This window comes from Epinephelus moara, chromosome 10, assembly GCF_006386435.1.
Source record: "Epinephelus moara isolate mb chromosome 10, YSFRI_EMoa_1.0, whole genome shotgun sequence".
NCBI classification, from domain to species: domain Eukaryota; kingdom Metazoa; phylum Chordata; class Actinopteri; order Perciformes; family Serranidae; genus Epinephelus; species Epinephelus moara.
In genome coordinates this window covers 21,753,825-21,771,758 of record NC_065515.1, presented here as the reverse complement: position 1 = coordinate 21,771,758, position 17,934 = coordinate 21,753,825, and the positions used below count along the sequence as shown (strand labels likewise).

Sequence of the window (17,934 nt, the reverse complement as noted above, 5' to 3'; positions counted from 1 at the left end):
GCAAATAGTTAGATTATTTTTTTTTTAGTTGGACCAGTGGATTATTTTTAGAGAGTGAATTAATGAGATAATCAAGGATTTTATTTATTTTGCTTTTTGGGCTGATTTTTTTTTCTATGAAAACTTTTCTCATAATTCTGAGATAATAATCTTGTTGATACAGAAAAGGGGATGCATTACGCTTGCATGCATTATTCTCACTCAGAGAATGCCAGTAATGTGAACTCACTTTGGGACACAGCAGGCCTTATCTTACAGCAGTGGTGTTCTGTGCCTCCTACATGTGGCATAAGACCGCCATCTAGTGGCAAATCTCTAACACACAGACATTGCTGTAGAAAACTACATTACATTTAGAACAGATGTTTTAATTCTAATCAGTGGCACACACCACCTAAGCAGTGTTACAGGAGGCCTTTGCTTGATTTAGTTAAATAAATAAGAATTTATCTTTGATTTCATTTGGTGAAAATAAGTGTAGTATTATTATGAAATGTGCTCTACACACCTATACAATAAAGCATGTTTAAACATAAAAATTGATAAGGGTATGATAAGATGTTTGAACGTTTGCTCTGCTCATGTATGGTGTCAAATACGATGTCCTGCCAATTTCGCTCACAAAAATGGTCAGATTTTTTTTAAATGTTTGGTCAACATCTACATATGTATATAAAAAAAGGTTGTTGTCAGTGAATCAGAGTTGCAGTAAAACCACACAGACATCTATGATTTCTATTTATTCCATTCTAGGCAGCCACTCAAAAGCAGCGGTGACATCCATTGCAACAGTCCTGGAGCTAATCGGCGTCTTCATCTTGTTCAGCTGTCCGGGTTATTTGAAGGAGGGGGTTCTGCAGTGGTCCGCTGGTAAGCACAGAGTTGGAACACACCTGAGAGAAACCACAGTTAACCAGACAATTAGGTAACACATTAAACTGATAAAGTTTCATTTTTAAATGACATGTCATGGATGGAAGTTGTGGAACATTGTTAGTTATTTAGTCTGTCATTGTCACCAAAGACTGAAACTTTCAAATCCAACATGTAAAGGTGCTAAATTCTTGATTTAGCCGATGATAAGAAGAAAGCAGTTTTGCTTTTCTGAAAACCTACTGGTTTAATTCGTTTATGCCTTTGGGCTGCTATGTTATCATCTAATATAAAGTAGTTTTACCACACAGTATTAAAGTGTTAGATCCCGGATTCACAATACAGTATGTACCACAGCCACTTAGTGTGTGTGTTAACTCGCTTCAGAGTATGGAGATCTAAAGGTGCAAAAATAATTGTTTTTTATTTAATAACCAATGAAATGAGTGCATATTTATGGTTCACTTCCTGTATATATTAACATGCTTTTGGGCTTTTCTTTGTAGTTATCTCATTTTATGTTTTATATTGCTTGTTTTAGAGCCTCATATTTTTTTATTCTCTATTTTTGTTCTATGTTGCTGCCTGTCTTGGCCAGGACACTTTTGAAAAAGAGATGTTTAATCTCAAATTTTATGGTTAAATAACCTGTAGATAGTCTTATTCAGGATGTTTTTTTTTACAAAATAAATAATCAAAATACACAACTAATGAAATATAGTAACTACCTGCTGCAAAAGCCAAAATGATGGCCACCCAGCCGATGATGTATGACCAGGAAAAGCGCCAGTCCAGGAAGCGTTTGCCAAAGAAAGTAACAGTCACTCCAGTGTAAATTGCCAAAGCCAGCAGAGCAAGAAAACCTGTGAATAAAAAGAGAAAGGACATTTAAAAAAGCACACCAGATGCATGTAAGAAACTCACACAAAAATAGCCTGTTAATATTGTGTGCACTTAGACTAACCTTTGCTGTAAAACCCATTGCAAAAAGTCCCAGACAAGCTTGCTAAATGTGCGTGTTACCTGACAGGACCAGGGCAATGCCGCCTGTACGGACCCTCCTGTTCTTGGTGCCGTTAGTGAAGGCGCTCAGGCCGAGCACCACACCGGCGAAGCAGCTCAGCACCGCCAGCAACATAAAGGCCCGCGTGGCGTCCCAGAAGGCTGGACACAAAAAGGTCAAGACCACATACACATCGACAGATACTTACACTTGGATTTGACACAAATACTCATATATTAGTTTGCATGCTGACACCTGTATGTTACATCACTCACAATGCAAAGTTCCTCTGTAGCACAATGCAGCATTTAAAAAGTTTTCTTTATATATTTATTATGGTGTCTTCCTTCAACCTGCTCAATTTAGGCACACTTTTAGACAGCCTAATTCATAGTGAAGCTCTCTCGGATCAGAGACTTTTAGTGCCTTTATTTTGCCCAAATCCCTCAAGTACTCACCTACAGTTATGGTGTGGGCATGGCATTTGTGGTTGATGCAGAACCTCCAAAGCCCCTGATTAGCCGAGCTACCCGAATATCGATACTGCATCCAGAAATCTGTCGCTGTAGAAACGATGAGAAGCACAAGGGCAGCCACACCGCAGAGCGTGCCCCCTCCTGCTAAAGTATACAGCATGGTGGAGAAGCCAGGGGTAGAGCTGTCCTCCTAAACATTCAGCAACTGTTCGGGGAAGAGAGGACAAGTATGGATAAGGGTGCAACATGTAGACCATGTACTCAGTGATACGCTTTGAATGCCAGAAATGATCCATTATGCATCATTATCTTCGTCCATTGAAGATAACAAAGGTCACGTTATTGTCTCTCACATCCTTCCTTAGTTGGAAGTCCTAACAACTGCAATAACTGTTGCCTCTCTTTTACTATGTGAGCCAGGTTTAGGTACATTTGTAGAGCAGACAGAAAAGACCAATCACACTCTAAAACTAAATGTCCTACAAGAAACCAATTCTTACTCTTTTAAGGTGATCATTTCAAACATACATGCGGGCACATGAGAGAAGAGAGCGAGTCATTCGTCAGTGCCACAGCCAGCAAAGCACTTGACCCAAACCGCCATACGACAATAAGCTTGCCTATCAGGCAGTTCGGAGCCATTGTTCACCGCTAATTCCCCTTTGTGCACCACAAACTAATCTTCTAGTACTGAGCAACTGAACTGTCAGCAGTGTCGCTCTCTGTCACACGGCCAGCAAACCAATGATTTCATACACTGATTTCTCCTCTGTGCAGCTCTTGCATGTCCAAATTACAAAATTACATCCAAAAAAAGATCTATGGTATACATCTGAATCCCAAATCTGTCTGACAATATTAATTTTTAGCAAGCAACATGAACAAAGATCAGGGTCCCAGCAGGCCTAGTTTGTTAGCTGCAATCTAGAGGTCTCCAAACTTCATCTCTTCTGCCCTTGTAGTCCAACTTGTTCTCCACATACAGGTTCTCAGTCACTGCTTTGCCTCTTAAGCCCTCAAAGAACGCAGCATCTTCCTGGAAGTGCAGTAAAAACAGGTTGTGTGTAAGTCCAAGTTTTAGTCTGATACCTCTGGGTCGGCCGGTGTCTCTCCAGGGTTGCTGGTTGTGACAGTGTTCGTATCCTTTTTAAGCGCTGCACCCCTGGCCCTCATTGTCCATCCCACAAAAGAGGGAATGATCGAGCGCAGCATGTGAGTGATGGTAAATCCCCGCTCGCGCTCCTCTCTGCAGTTACCTCCATCCCTCCCATCACCCCTCTGTCTCTTTAACCTCTTGCACTTTGTCTCTTTGTGGCCTGTGTGACTTCATCTTGTTCCTCCTGTTTTCAATTTCTGTCTACGTGTCTTCTGCAAAGTATCTGACCATACCAGACACCTAAGGTAAATGCATCAGATTTTTTTTTCCTGCTATCAGCATGTTCCAACCCCTACAGTTTAGCCATGCCAGTGATGGGACTCTGCAGGACATTAGCAGTCCTTACATGCATTAGCAGCAACACAGGCAATTACACAGAGCAGGGACATCAAAGGCACATTTCAATTTTTCATTTTAATTTGTACGCTCTATTTGGCAAAGCAACACACACACAGTAACAAGCAGTGTGATGAAACTTTCAGTCTTTATTTCATCACTTAACTTACAGCTCCAAAGAGTAACATAAAAATACCTTTTATTCATTTTTATTCAAAAGCAAGAACATTACACAGCCACTATTTGATTACTTTAACAGTTTGAACCCCGTTGACCCCGTGGCAGTTCCATCATTACACAGTGTGCACAAACATTGTCTAAAACCACACAGCCACTGTAAGCCACTACGTAAGGTAACATATGATGCATTAATACCCTCGTCTCTGTCACATCCATCAGGTGTCTGCATAGCTACTTAGTGAAAGCGAAGATAAAATTAGAGTCGTCTTTGTTTCAGTTGAAGATGTGACTAGATTTGTCATTTCACATTGTGCAGTCCTGCAGCATTCCTGTCTTTAAAGTGCCTCGTCTTTATCCTGCTACCATTTTGTCTTTGTATTTAAAGGTCTATGTTTTGGTGGCAACAGCTGAACACCTAATTTCTAAAAAAAAGAATTTGCCAGGATCATTTTTTCGTAATTTTTCTTAGGGTACTCCGGCTTCCTCCCACAGTCCAAAGACATGCAGGTTAATTGGTGACTTTAAATTGTCCGTAGGTGTGAATGTGAGTGTGAATGGCTGTCTATCTCTATGTGTCAGCCCTGTGATAGTCTGGCGACCTGTCCAGGGTGTACCCCGCCTCTCGTCCAATGTTAGCTGGAACAGACTCCAGATCCCTGCGACCCCTGACAGGATAAGCGGTTACAGAGAATGCTGAATGGATTTTTTGGAAGCTTCTTAATCTGTGAAACAGGTGGAAAAAACATACACAGGAGGCAGCAGGGCACCACTACCCCATGTTCTTAACAGAACTAGAAGCATTAATGGTTTCTTCCGGGTAACGGACATAACAGTAATGATACGTAACTTGCTAACACACAATATATACACCTTGCGTTTAAAGTGCACCCACCTGACAGAAAATGTGAATGCTTTTAGTCCTGTTTAGTACACGGGGTTATGGTGCACTCCAGCCTCTTGTGGCCAAAATGAGTACTACAACAATGAACAGAATACAACTTGAACACAACTACAAACACTTTTTTTTTTTTTTTTACCAGTTTCACAGACGAAAAAAAAAAGGAACTTTTTTTTTATCCTGGCAAACCTTTTCCCCCACCTTTTCAAGTCATAAACAAACTTAGAAATTGGCATGGTAGTGCAGTGGTTAGCATTGCTGCCTCACAGCAAGAGGGTTCCTGGGTCGAACCCAGGATGAGGGAGCCCTTCTGAGCAGAGTTTGCATGTTCTCCCTGTGTCAGCATGGGTTTTCTCTGGGTACTCCAGCTTCCTCCCACAGTCCAAAGACATGCAGGTTAATTGGTGACTCTAAATTGTCCGTAGGTGTGAATGTGAGTGTGAATGGTTGTCTGTCTCTATGTGTCAGCCCTGTGATAGTCTGGCGACCTGTCCAGCGTGTACCCCGCCTTCCACATTCCCACCATGGAAAATGAATTGATTTTTTTCCCCTCTTTGCCTCTCAGGGCTTCTGTGGTACAACGCCAGTTACTCTCTCTTTTTTAATAGTAACAGATGTAGGGAAAAACACTTTGGGAATACAAGTGCGCAAAAATGCCAGTGGATGATCATTTTTCGCATTACAGTGACATTACAAAAATGTACAGATGCCAGGGCATATGAGAAAACATCAAAATAATGCTGCAAATAACTAAATAAATAAATCTCTCAATCAATCCACACATCCAAAAAATCTCTACAAATGTTACAAAAAGGCACATTATGATATGCATAACCAAATGTGGCTCACTGCTTCCTATAGAAACTATAGCGACAGCAACTTCTTTATGTTGCACCAAACTCTATTTACCTTTGAAAGTGACCTTCATGTTTCTGACAAGTTCTGACTACAGCTGATTTAAATGTAGTTTGGCATCGTGAGAAAAAAACTAACTTGAAGGTGTGCTTGCAGTGAACTTACTCAACCCTTCAATACAGGCATTAGTCATCTCTATATCGAACTACGTATTTGCCAAGTAAATCTTTAAGTAAATCCGAAAAGGTTAATCTTTCTGCTTTATTTACAAAAGCTAAAAGGTGTTAAGCAAACACACACACACACACACACACACCTTAAACAGGCAGAGCCTCACATGAATTCTGAATAGAAATATTAACGCTAATTTCCATGTTTCCTCTTTTTAAAGCAGCAAAATGTTCTGATTAGTTTCCCTTTATTTTGCTTTACTTTTAATTACACACACATTGTCAGAATGTTGCGTTTGCTTGCACACACACACACTGACACACACTCACAGAGACATATACAATGACTATTTTCAAAGTGACTAGATTTTCCACCTCAAAAACATCTGTCACAAGTTAGACACACACACACACACATATGCACACACAGCACACACACAGTTAACTCTAATGGAGCGGCTTATAAATAGCGTGCCGCTCACAGTATGTATGCGCACAAACACACACCCACACACACACAGACACACTGAAGCAGTCAGGGTTCCTATGCTCGTGTTCTTGTGCTTCCTGCTGCTGCTGCCGTAGTTACCCAGTGTTCCTCCAGTGAGCAGCTCAGGGGCCCGGTGCCCAGAGGACGACAGTTCGATCTGCGGAGGAGGAGAGGAAGGTTCGGTCGTGGGGGTGCCACCTACACTGGATCACCTTGTCCCAGTGCTCCCCTGCCACTGTCTGAGGGAGGGGCTTTGTTAGGTCACCTGGGGTCAGAGAAAAGAAAGATGTATTTTTGTTACACATACTACACACAATGTATTTTGTTCCTTTCTCTCCCAGCGCAGGCGTTTCTACCTTGAAGGTCGCTGATGATGATTTTGTTGTCGTAAGAGCCGGTGAGGAGATGATGGGCTCCAGGTGAGAAGCGCACTGAGCGGATGTCGCTGCCGTGGGGGCGGTATGTCTGGACTATGCGGCCTCCTTTGATGTCATACAACATGCAGGTGCTGTCCTCCTGACCTGTGGCCAGCAGGCGGCCGCTGGGATCCACTGCCACAGAGGCAACTGCACTTCCTGTGTGAGACAGAGTGGTAATAAGTAAGTACTTTTTTATTTTATGAAACAATAAATCGATCAATGTGAAGTGTCTAATTTAAAATCTGTTCAGTTACTGGCAGTTCCGCTGTGTCCAGAAATCTTCATGAAGCATTAGTGCATTCTTGTGGGTTAACTGTGATGCCACACCAACCTGAAAGTCATTTGCTGCCACATAAATGATCCACCCTAGTGAGAGTCATGATGCAACTCACCTGTGCCATGCAGAGTTGTGCCCACCACCCTCACACAGCTTGGCACCCGCAAGTCCCAGAACCGCACTGTCTTGTCCTGAGAGCCTGAGGCGATCATCCACCCTCCCCACGTGTACAGAGTCAGAATGTGACCTGTAGAAACAAACAGTGACATCTTAGATACCATTTTTTATGTCTTCAATATCATTTTTTTCTCATTAAGGATCAACTTAGACTGTTTCTTTCCCAAGAGCTGTGGCTGACGTACCAGTGTGTCCACTCAGGGCGTGAAGACCCTGCCCTCTCTGACAGTCTGTTGTGTAGATGTTACAGTCTCCGGCTCCGGCACTGATCAAAATGGATCCTCCACTCTCAGGGCCCTCCATGAAGGCCAGGTCCCTGATGGTGCCATCGTGCATGCTGAACTCCAGGTCGGGGCCTGAAACAGAGGTGTACATTGGGGATGGAAACAGTAACATTCCTCAATATCCAGAAAAAATGAATCACTTTTTCTTAATTATTCTTCAAACTGTACTTGTTGTGCATTTTTTAAAGGGCAGTTAAGTTTTACAAAATGACTCTGACCGCAACAGAGGCTACTTGACCTTTTGAGATAGGTCACGGTAGGCACAAACAGGCCTGTACTGTTCGAGCCAGTTGGCTGGGAAAATGGACATTACTCATCATATAGACATTTTAACACATAGAGTAGTACCTGTGGCGTTGCAGCTGTCTGCATTGAAAGGCAGGACTTTGACGAATTTATCATTGGAGCCAGTAGCCAACAGTTGTCCGCAGTGGCTCCAGGCGACACAGTAGATTGAGCCCTTGTGGTGTTTGTTCCTCCTGAAGCGCACTGCTGGCTGCTTCACTGCACCAGAACCACTGAATGGGACAAGAATATACAAGACAGACAGATGAATATGTGGGAAGGTGTGAATTCTAAAATGTCATACATCTATGGGAAAAAATGCAAACTGGATTTCACAATTTTGGATTTTTTTTTGTGTGAAGAAGTCGATTTTTTTCCCTTAAGGTTTCTTTGTCTTTTTGTCAAAAACTTGTCTGTTTGCTTCTGCTCATTAAATGCTGGTACAGTCCTCATCATGTGTGTCTTCATGTGGAATTCTACTGTAACATGCTAATAAATGAATACATGAATAATCTAAAATCTTGTAAGAATATCTCATAGTTTGGATTTGTTGCTACCTGTAAATGGCTCCTACCTGGGTGTCAGTGTTTCTGGGTAGGCACAGACCCTCAGGGTTTTCGAATTGGAGCCGACAGCGTACAGTGCTCCAGAGGGATGGAAGGCCACTGCACGCACCGCCTGCGTGTCCTCCAGCTGGTTCACTTTAACAAACTGTGATTTGGACTTCCCCGGCTGTACAGGATCAGAAAAATAATCTTTGGAACTACGATCTACGTGAAAGTCAAAGATTTAGGTGGTTACAAAATAACAACCTAAATCTAAAAGTAAAGTAAGTTGCTGTACCTCATGTGAGTTACGTGTTGTCGAGCAGCCAGAATCATCTTGGACTGTGGGGCACGACGCTCTGATCCTCTCAGCACTGATGATAAAAATGCACACACATATCCAGCTCAATTAATTCTATATCAGTTTAATTTATTATGTACACTGATATTATTTCATAATACAAAGATTAGCATTTTGGAAAAGTAAAGGAGGCTCTTACCTCTGACTGGCAGGAACCGGGGACTCGTTAAGGTAAGGCAAGCCCTGGCTCCCGGTCCTTAATGGCGTGCTGCTGACCCCTCCACCTGGCTTATCCCTCGGCGGCCCGGTGTCTGGGGTGTGTCGGGTGTTGGCGCTTCTGGGACTGGACGTGCTGGTGTTCCCTGGCAGTCCGTTCCACTGTGTCATCACCTCGTCTCCTCTGTGGTCAATGCCCACGTTCATCTCCTCCAACTTCTGAATGGACCTAGACAAAAAGAAGACGTCTTTGTCTCAACGAGGCGGCACTGAGTTTGAATTTTATTCATTAAGTCACTGAATCTTTTCATGTGGCTTCCTCACCTGCTGAGGAAGGTCTCTGTGAGGTTGTTTTGGGCTCCGTCCAGTGGCTTCACCCCTCCCTCCAGCAGCATCTGCTGGTAAAGCTGTCTCTGCTGCTGCTTCTGCTCCAGATGCTGCTGCACACGGAGACGCTGCCTGTAGTACTCCTGGATGTGCTCTGAGGAATCAGCACGCTGGACAAACACATGCACACAACTATCAAAATAGAAACACATTGTAAACTTGTTTGTGCAGAACATGTAGAAACTCTGACACATTTTTTGACAGGATTTGTTTTACCTGAACAGTGACCCAATATTTATCATTGCCTTTCAGTAGTCTCTGCCTTAACAACTCCACACACACAAACACACATGCAAGAGCACACACACCAGATTATAATAGACAAACTCTCTCCCAAGAGCCACTACTGATAACTCTTCAACTCCCAAGGCCTCATCCTCCATCATCTATCCCATAAAAAGTTTTCAAGGACCTCATCATATCCAGCGGGTCTACAGTATATTCCCCTTCACCTCTCTCACCACTTTTCATACACACACACACACACACACACACACACACACACACACACACACACACACACAAAACAATCCAATCTCTACTTTGCTCCTCTGGATGGGACCTGGGATGCATAAAGATGAGCGATGATGGAAGCAGCAGGCTATCTTGGGTGTGACCGCACATCAAACCAGATTATCTGCCTCCAGCGTCCATGACCTCCACCCTCTTCACTGGGACAGGGGGCTGGAGGGTGCTAGTACCCCTTGGACAGGTGTGGGAGAGAATTGGGGAAGGATTTATGAGGCAGTGGAGGTGTGGAGACACGGTGGTTCAGGAGGGTTCACGGGGAATCTATTCTAAATCTCTTAAATCTGGAGTAATGACAGCAGAGAGTAGACAGACTGAAAATCTAACTCTGACTCAAGTGACCAGACAGACGACCAGGGCTATTTCTTTTTACAGTCCTCACACAAGTCATGAAACCAATTTAGCTGGAGCAGCCAAAGGTGAGACGCGCCACTCCTCTATTCCTGAAATGTCTTTGTGCTTATCATTGATCTAAGGTCGATACCACATACAAGTCCACACACAGTCTGCAGTTCTAATTACCTCATTTGTTTCTGTGTTGGAGGGGGGGCCACCATCTTTTCCAGGGGTCAGAGGCGTGCGTGTGGTGTTGGGTCCATCCAGCCCTTGAGGGTGCTTCCTATTGCCAGGAAAATACACGTTAATTCCAACCACTTTGTAAAAATTTGAACTGATTTGAGGTGAAGCAGGAAGTAAAACAAAACAATACAAGCTGAAAACTAAACAGTTCATGCATAACCTCCTGAGACCATGTGTCCTCATATGAGGACTTCACATTTTTGGTTTCCTGCACCTTAATACTTTATTTTGCTTAACTTAGACCTGTTGTCTTTGTTTGTGGACACTTTTATGTGCCATCTAGTGGTGGTAAGAGCACAGTACACTTATCCATGGAAAAACAAGATGGCAGCCATCTCTGCCAAGTCAGTCTGCAGCTGATCTCGACATAAAAGTGGACAAGGTTCAAAGCCTGATCACATTACGATCGAAACTTGTTTACTTATGATTAATAAAATTTGTAGTTTGATATGGCAACACATTTTACCAACTTTAGCAACAGTAATGAGCTAAGACACTGTTAATTAGGAAGTACTTATTTAAGGACATTGGAAATTTATCATCAACTGGTTTGATGACATTGGGACTTATCGTTGAGAATGTTTAGTTTTTTTATACTCATCAGATCCTACTGATCCCAGATAGCTAGGGGAGAAATTAAAAATGCAAACCAAACAAAAGTTCAGGTCTCAGGCGGATATTAAACTTAAGGACTATACTGTATATAGCAAAAGGAAAGAAATAGCACTAATGTGGGCTACTCATATTTTTACAAAGCTAGCCAACAACAGTAACAAGGTTAAATGCCACATTCCAGTAAAGTAGAGCTGTATCAAATAGTTCAAAGTTTCGAAGCTTCACTCATAATGTTGACATTTGAATTCTAAATCAACATTTGAATGCTACAAGCTTTTATTTGCATGTCTACTCTTTCTGTTTAAACCCTGTATTTCTGCGCTGTTGCAGATAAAGACTTAGCTACACTAACATTATTAGTATTACTCCATTTCTAGAATTAGATTCCAGTGGTGGCTGCGTAGGATTGATCCCAACTCATGTGATCCAAACATTTACAACAACTATAGAATCAAACTTTAGTCAAACTTTATCGAAAAAAGATAGATGTAATTGTGTTTTTTGTTTTTTTTAACAAAGCTTCTGCCTCAATCCATATTTGTTGGTTATTATCTTTCAAAAAACATTTTCACTGTGGTCAAAAATCTGTTTTCTCTCCCACTTGCTGCTGAAATACTGAGGCACACACCTGTATTAACGGGATGGTCGAGCAGCAGTCTAACGCTACCATAAATTACATTTATGCACTGAAGAAAGTTCATTTAATAAAAAAAAAAAAAGAAGGAAAAAAAAAGAAGATTAATTTAATCTGACAAATCACTTTATTCAAATTAAGGATGTTGTTTGATGATTTCTGTCCTGCTTTTTAGGGTGATGACATCATAAAATATGATGAGAGATATTCAGAGCTTCATTAAAAAACCTCAGTGGAAGCTTTGAATTTTAAAAATGTCATTCAGTGCAGCCCCACAGTGAGTGAGACATGAAAACCATATTTACCTTTGCTTTAACTGAAAGATTAATTTTGTTGTTTTTCATATCTGTTTCATTGTCATCTTGTATAAAGTTGCATACAATATTTCTAGATAAATTCCTGCAGGGATGAGAAACTCTTAGAGTTGTGGTAATTAATTGTGTCCAGCAGGTGGAGCCAGAGAACATGGCAACATCAGACAGTCTGGCGAACTGATCCGTTTCTAGTAGCTTTCATTTGATTCCATTAAAGCCTGTCTCCTCCTCTCACTCAATGGTGTAACATTTTATTTGCTGTTACCTTGTGATGCGAACCTGTCGTCAGCTCACCTGTCATGATCTGATGCCTTACTTTCTAAGCATTTTCACCACACATATACCAGTTACAATGGCCACAGTTTGTGCTGGGTGATTGAGGTATCTTTTTCCTACAATGCAATTTTTGCTCTCTGTGGCCAGTCCACTGTGACAAAAACTGACCGGCAAGAAAGAGAAAGCAACAGCATGACTAAGATCCTGAGCCAGACATGTACCCAGAAGGCTGCAGTAATGACCAAACGAGCCACAGAGACCCCACTTAAACCACATTTGAGCAGTAAAAACCTGGTCAGCTCTGAGTTTCCATGAGGAAAATCATCCTTCACCATATTTACAGTCTTAATTTAGCGACAGCTTCAGCACTGTGATTTTCAATTATGAGTCATTAGGGTGAAGGCTCAAGATTAAATTGCATCCATCAACACTCTGCTGCAGTCTGATAAGCTTTGTGCAGCACTGGAGGAGATGACAGACGAGGCAGTTTGTCTCTGTTAAAGCAGGGATAGTGGGATTAATGGAGCTACAGATTGTGTCATACAACAAGACCTACCACTAGGTTTAATACACACACATGCTAAGGGAGAGAGCTTTGTAGGAAAGCTCCGGGAAAGATAATATTATATTCATGACTATAATAACTATGCTTTGACATGTGCTGTACAGTGCTGCAGACATCTGGTACTCCAAGGAACACCAAAACTTATTCGTCCATTGTGTGCTTCAGACTCTTACTTTTCAGGTGAATCGTCCTGCTGGTGCACATTATTCTCCACCAAGCTCCGACTGAGGGCAGACTTCATGTTCGCCTCCATGCCTCTCTTGTCCTGGGCCGCCAGACCGTGGGACAGGCCATCCAAAGCCGGATTGAGGGACCTGGACATGTAGGTGTCCGCTGAATGAGGCCTCTGGCGGAAGGGCGAGGTGGGGCAGCACGGGGACAGGCGGTTGATTAAAGGAGTGAGGAGGTCGGCGTGACCGGCCTTGCTGGGCTTCACCAGGCGGTCCACGTGGATGTTGAGGGTTTTTTGCTCGAAGGCGCAAGAGAAGGCACCCGGAGAGACATTCTGCAGCCAGGAGAGCAGCGACAAGTCCAGTTCGTCACAGCCGTTCCCGCAGAGCAAATCCACACCGAGCAACACCTCGCCCTCTGTGATCTCCTCGCCAGTTGCTTTACTCTGGAAAAGAGAAACAGAGGGGAGTTTGACCATCACCCATAACTGACTTTGTAGAGTTCTTCTGTAAGTCCTGATAATTTTGAATACCTAACCTTTTCATTTTTAGGGTATCGTATTACCTGACAGAACTCAACACAGCATTCGTAAAGGATCCCTTTGATGAGCAGCTGGAAGAGGCGGTTTCCACTCGCCCTGAAGCCTGCCTCGCTCAGCTTCCTGTCCGCAGGGATGAACTCAGCCACCATGGCGCAGGCCTCCTCAAAGCAATGGACACGCGCCGTGCTCGGGTTCCAGTCTTTGAACTCGGCGTGGTGGGTGAGGCGCGGCAGGGTGAGGAGGAGACACAGCTTGCTGTAGTCGTCCTTGGATGGACAGAACTCCTCCAGACTGTGGAGGCACTTGACTGCTGCCTGCATGGTGAGCTCCAGCTGGAGTGGACAGAAAATGTAAAGAGGAGAAGTGAGAATGTGTTTTTTTTTAGATGCTTTTCCTGTTTTTGTAGGACCACACTGGTATGTGTGTAAGTTTTAGAAGAAGCGTCATATTCACACACACATGGCCATCCCAAGTTATGCTGTGATAAAACCGTGAGTTTCATCTCAGTTAGTGCACCCTACTGTGATCTCCATCGTTTGGTGTAAGGTGGTCAATGTACTCAGTCCAAGCTTTCAAAGTCAGTCTTTTTCTCGTCTTGACATTCAAACAAAATCAAAGATGTTTAAGTTCAATGACATGAACACCGTCAACAACAATATCTGTGCTCTCTCCAGCACCAAACAGGAAGCAGCAAGCCGGAAAGACAGTAAACATGGAGGGGACTCCAGGACATGAACAAGTCCTGGTTCGGCGTGTATATGACCACCAAGCAGCTCTTATGTTAGTTAGAAATCATAATTCTCAAGATTTTTTCAACAGTTGAATCCAAATTTTACGCAATATTACTATCAGCCACATTGTCTACCCCTAAAAAATCTATTTCAAGATTATACACTGCTCTATCTGAGGCTAAGAACGACAACACTAATTATATTAAAGAGAAGTGGCAACGAGAGGCGAGGATTAGACTGTCAGAAGAGGCCTGGGGGGATATTTGGCAATTTCAATGGTCCTCAACTAACTCTATAGACTGGAGAGAACACTGCTGGAAAAACATAATCAGGTACTTTAAGACACCGATCCAAGAGAAATATAGAGATGCCAATATGCCACGCTGGAGGCAGTGTGGTTCACGGTTGGCAAACCATTATCACATATTCTGGGACTGCCCCAAACAGAAATTGTTCTGGAAGGGTGTTCATGACTCTCTAAGTAAAATGTTAAATATTGGTTTCAAGTGTCAAATATAGTAATAAAACATTTGGTTTAACCAAAAATAACCCTTCTGTTTTAATTCCTTTAAAAGGTCATAGCAATGATAATTCTGTAATACCAAGATACTGTGAAACCACAATATTTTCTGAGACAGTTACAGTACCATAAAAATCTCATATTGTTGCAACCCTAATGGATTACACTGATGCCAAATTGACAAGAATGCTGTTGACATATGAGGGCTTTCATCTCATGATTCTAGAGCTATGTGTTTTTGCAGACATGTATGGAACTGTTAATATGTCTTATTTCTTAAAGGCAGTTTGGCGAAATAGATCCACCAGGAGCAGGATGGGAAATAATCTCAAAAGGAATCTAGTTGTAGTCGTGCAAATAGTGACCCTGCGAGTTCCCCAGTCTTTGCTAAATGTCAAAGTGTGTGACTAAAAACTCACATTGTCTTTTTACGTGAGAGAGTGTCACAGAAAGTCTTTCCAAAGTCTAGTAGTAGTGTATGCTAGGCATTAATCACAAGCTTCCTATACCAACTGCTGAGCAGCTCCATTAGGTTGCTATACTCGAGGGAATTTTGAGTGTATTTGGTTTCCCAGCGAGTGGCGTTCTAGTGGTGAGCCCACTCTGACGGCCTCCAGGCTTCAACTCAGACTGGTTTCACATTGCCAGTACTTATATACCATTTTCCTCATTGTATATTTACGTACATTCTGAGGGTCTTCAGCAGCAGACATGGCGTTATTTACACACAGAGCCTCCAGGAACTTCTGCTTCAGGATGATGTAGCGGAACCTGGAAGGACAAATCTCAGTATTAGGACATATACTGTAAAGATATTAAGAATTGATTAACTCTCAAGTGAGTTATTGTAATAACCTAGACTAATTTAATTAGGTGGGACAACTGAGTTTTGAACGTTCTGTATATGTGTTGAGTATTTGGTGGGAAACAGGGGCCGACAGTGATATGACTCGATCATGCCACCACAGCACTGAGACTTGACCTAATTTCGTTCCAGTCTCCTGCTTTACTGGCGAGTCCGACCCAGTCACCAGTGAAAGGAAACCTCAATACTGTGCTTAATATTAGACTAGACAATATTCGAATTGAGACAGTGTCTAGCTGTAGACATGTGACAAAAAGATGACGTTCAGTCAGGCCTTATGTTCTCATAATGCCTCAACGATTAATAAAACTTCTCTGGTTGATGTTTTTAGACGGTACAATAACACCCCATATTATGTCGGTCACCTTTTCTTGTCAAACTTGTCCATTCCTTCTAGAGGTTGAATGAACTGCAACACCTCCTCCCACTGGCCGTCCAGAATGAGCTGCCTGTTGAAAGCAGCAAATCAACAATTTAAAAAAGCCTCTAAAATCATTGTTCCCATCACAGTGGTGCAGTCAATAATGGAACATAAGAAAAACACAAGGTGGCAATTTGCGTCTGAATTCTTACAAACAGCTCTGCTACAAAAGCCTGTAAAACCAAAATCTTCCCTTTTAGGACACTATGACCGTCTCCTATCTGCCATTTGAGTCAGCTGTACGATCATACCTGAGGAAGAGCATGTCGTCAGAGTAGAGTCCATTAATGACGCCGCTCTCCTTCTCTAAGGCCAGCATGCTGATGTGCAGCTTCCTGGAGTTCAGGAAGTCCAGCATCACCTTGATCACCTCCGCCTCCTTGATGCTGATCGTCTCCTCTGCCGTCATGGTTACAGATCTGTGGTGGCAGCTTGCAGGTCGGTTGGGAAACAGAGAGAGGGAAGACGAGACGGACATGGTTGCATCAAAAAAGAAAAAGGCTTATGTGTATGGGACTTACCACTGGGATTTTCACACACAACCATCTCTAGGGTTTACAGAGGATGGTCCGACAAACAGAAAATATCCAGTGAGCAGCAGTTCTCTGGGTGAAAATGCCTTGTTNCACACTTTGGGCCCCTTAGTACCAACTGAGCATGGTTTAAACACCACAGCCTACCTGAGTATTGTTGCTGACCGTGTCCATCCCTTAATGACCACAGTGTACCCATCTTCTGATGGCTACTTCCAGCAGGATAACGCACCATGTCACAAAGCTCAAATCATCTCAAACTGGTTTCTTGATCATGACAATGAGTTCACTGTACTCCAATGGCCTCCACAGTCACCACATCTCAATCCAATAGAGCACATTTGGGATGTGCAGACGACAAATCTGCAGCAACTGTGTGATGCTATCATGTCAATATGGACCAAAATCTCTGCCAGCACCTTGTTGAATCTATGCAACCAAGAATTAAGGCTGCCTCTAAATATCTACTTTAAAGTGAGTTCAGTGTGCTCCTCTCTGTTTTGTGGTCAGCTCCAGTGGCATGGCATATCTGGAGTGTGTGGTCTCACATGAGGTGTTTATTCTACATTAAACATTTTTAAAAATCACCTCAATGCACTATAATGTGGATTTCTCCAGTGATCATGTTAGGAAATATCTCAGGATGCAGTTGTTTAGGGTCGGGCTGTAAATGGTTAATCACAGCCACATCACGTCTACAGCTATACAAAGACATAAAGGGGTCTTCATTATGCATGATCCACCCGCTCTGTATAAGTGCACTAAGAGCAGTGATGCCCCCGGGTGTCTGGAGGCAGAGCAGCCGGTGACACCGCCCTGTTCCTCCCAGCACACAGTAACAACATCCAGCTCTGGTGCTGGATGTGACAGCGGGTCTGCGGCCCAAACCTGACCGCCTCAGCACTTTTATCCGCGCGCAGACACCTCTCTTGACAGCACATTGCGCACACACACGGCCAGTCCAGCAGAACAGCATGCACAACAACACACTCTCACAATGTCTTTCATTTTCCCTCTTAATGTGTAGGACACCGCGCATGGCTACCCACCGGTGTTCCAGGCTAACACGCCGCCGTGAATCCGTGCCAAGTCCTCACCTGTCAGTCTGCGCCAACGACACGCCGCATTAAAGCAGCTCCAGTCCGTCTGCGGTGTCCAAATGTAACAGAAAGCAGGGTATGTACGAATATGAGCGCAGGGAAATTGGTGTCTGGATGATAAAATCCCAGCCAGCGTCTCTAGAAAGGTCTCTCTGCTCCTCCGTCTTGTACACAGCTCGCGGTTGCCATGCGGACGCAGCCGCAAAGCACCAA

General features: G+C 43.2%; 2 protein-coding genes across 4 annotated transcripts; both read right to left on the bottom strand.

Moving 5' to 3' along the window:
• Positions 1-726: 726 nt before the first annotated feature.
• Positions 727-3,564, bottom strand: lim2.2 (lens intrinsic membrane protein 2.2). 2 transcript variants are annotated; one of them, XM_050055073.1, is made up of 5 exons: positions 3,442-3,564; positions 2,335-2,557; positions 1,897-2,037; positions 1,602-1,736; positions 727-893 (listed from the first exon to the last, which is right to left on the bottom strand). In XM_050055073.1, exons 2-5 carry the CDS (start codon positions 2,510-2,512, stop codon positions 823-825), a joined length of 525 nt encoding a protein of 174 aa, XP_049911030.1. In that variant the 5' UTR covers positions 2,513-2,557; positions 3,442-3,564; the 3' UTR covers positions 727-822. The 2 variants fall into 2 exon arrangements, with proteins under 2 accessions (XP_049911030.1, XP_049911031.1); XM_050055074.1 differs by lacking the exon at positions 3,442-3,564 and adding an exon at positions 2,853-2,946.
• A 402-nt stretch (positions 3,565-3,966) lies between these two features.
• Positions 3,967-16,528, bottom strand: LOC126396633 (WD repeat-containing protein 47-like). 2 transcript variants are annotated; one of them, XM_050054860.1, is made up of 15 exons: positions 16,340-16,528; positions 16,033-16,116; positions 15,489-15,573; positions 13,575-13,883; positions 13,013-13,455; positions 10,379-10,475; positions 9,266-9,438; positions 8,925-9,170; positions 8,723-8,798; positions 8,454-8,611; positions 7,943-8,112; positions 7,496-7,666; positions 7,249-7,380; positions 6,794-7,012; positions 3,967-6,702 (listed from the first exon to the last, which is right to left on the bottom strand). In XM_050054860.1, exons 1-15 carry the CDS (start codon positions 16,495-16,497, stop codon positions 6,560-6,562), a joined length of 2,664 nt encoding a protein of 887 aa, XP_049910817.1. In that variant the 5' UTR covers positions 16,498-16,528; the 3' UTR covers positions 3,967-6,559. The 2 variants fall into 2 exon arrangements, with proteins under 2 accessions (XP_049910817.1, XP_049910818.1); XM_050054861.1 differs by having other exon boundaries at positions 13,013-13,185.
• Positions 16,529-17,934: the final 1,406 nt, after the last annotated feature.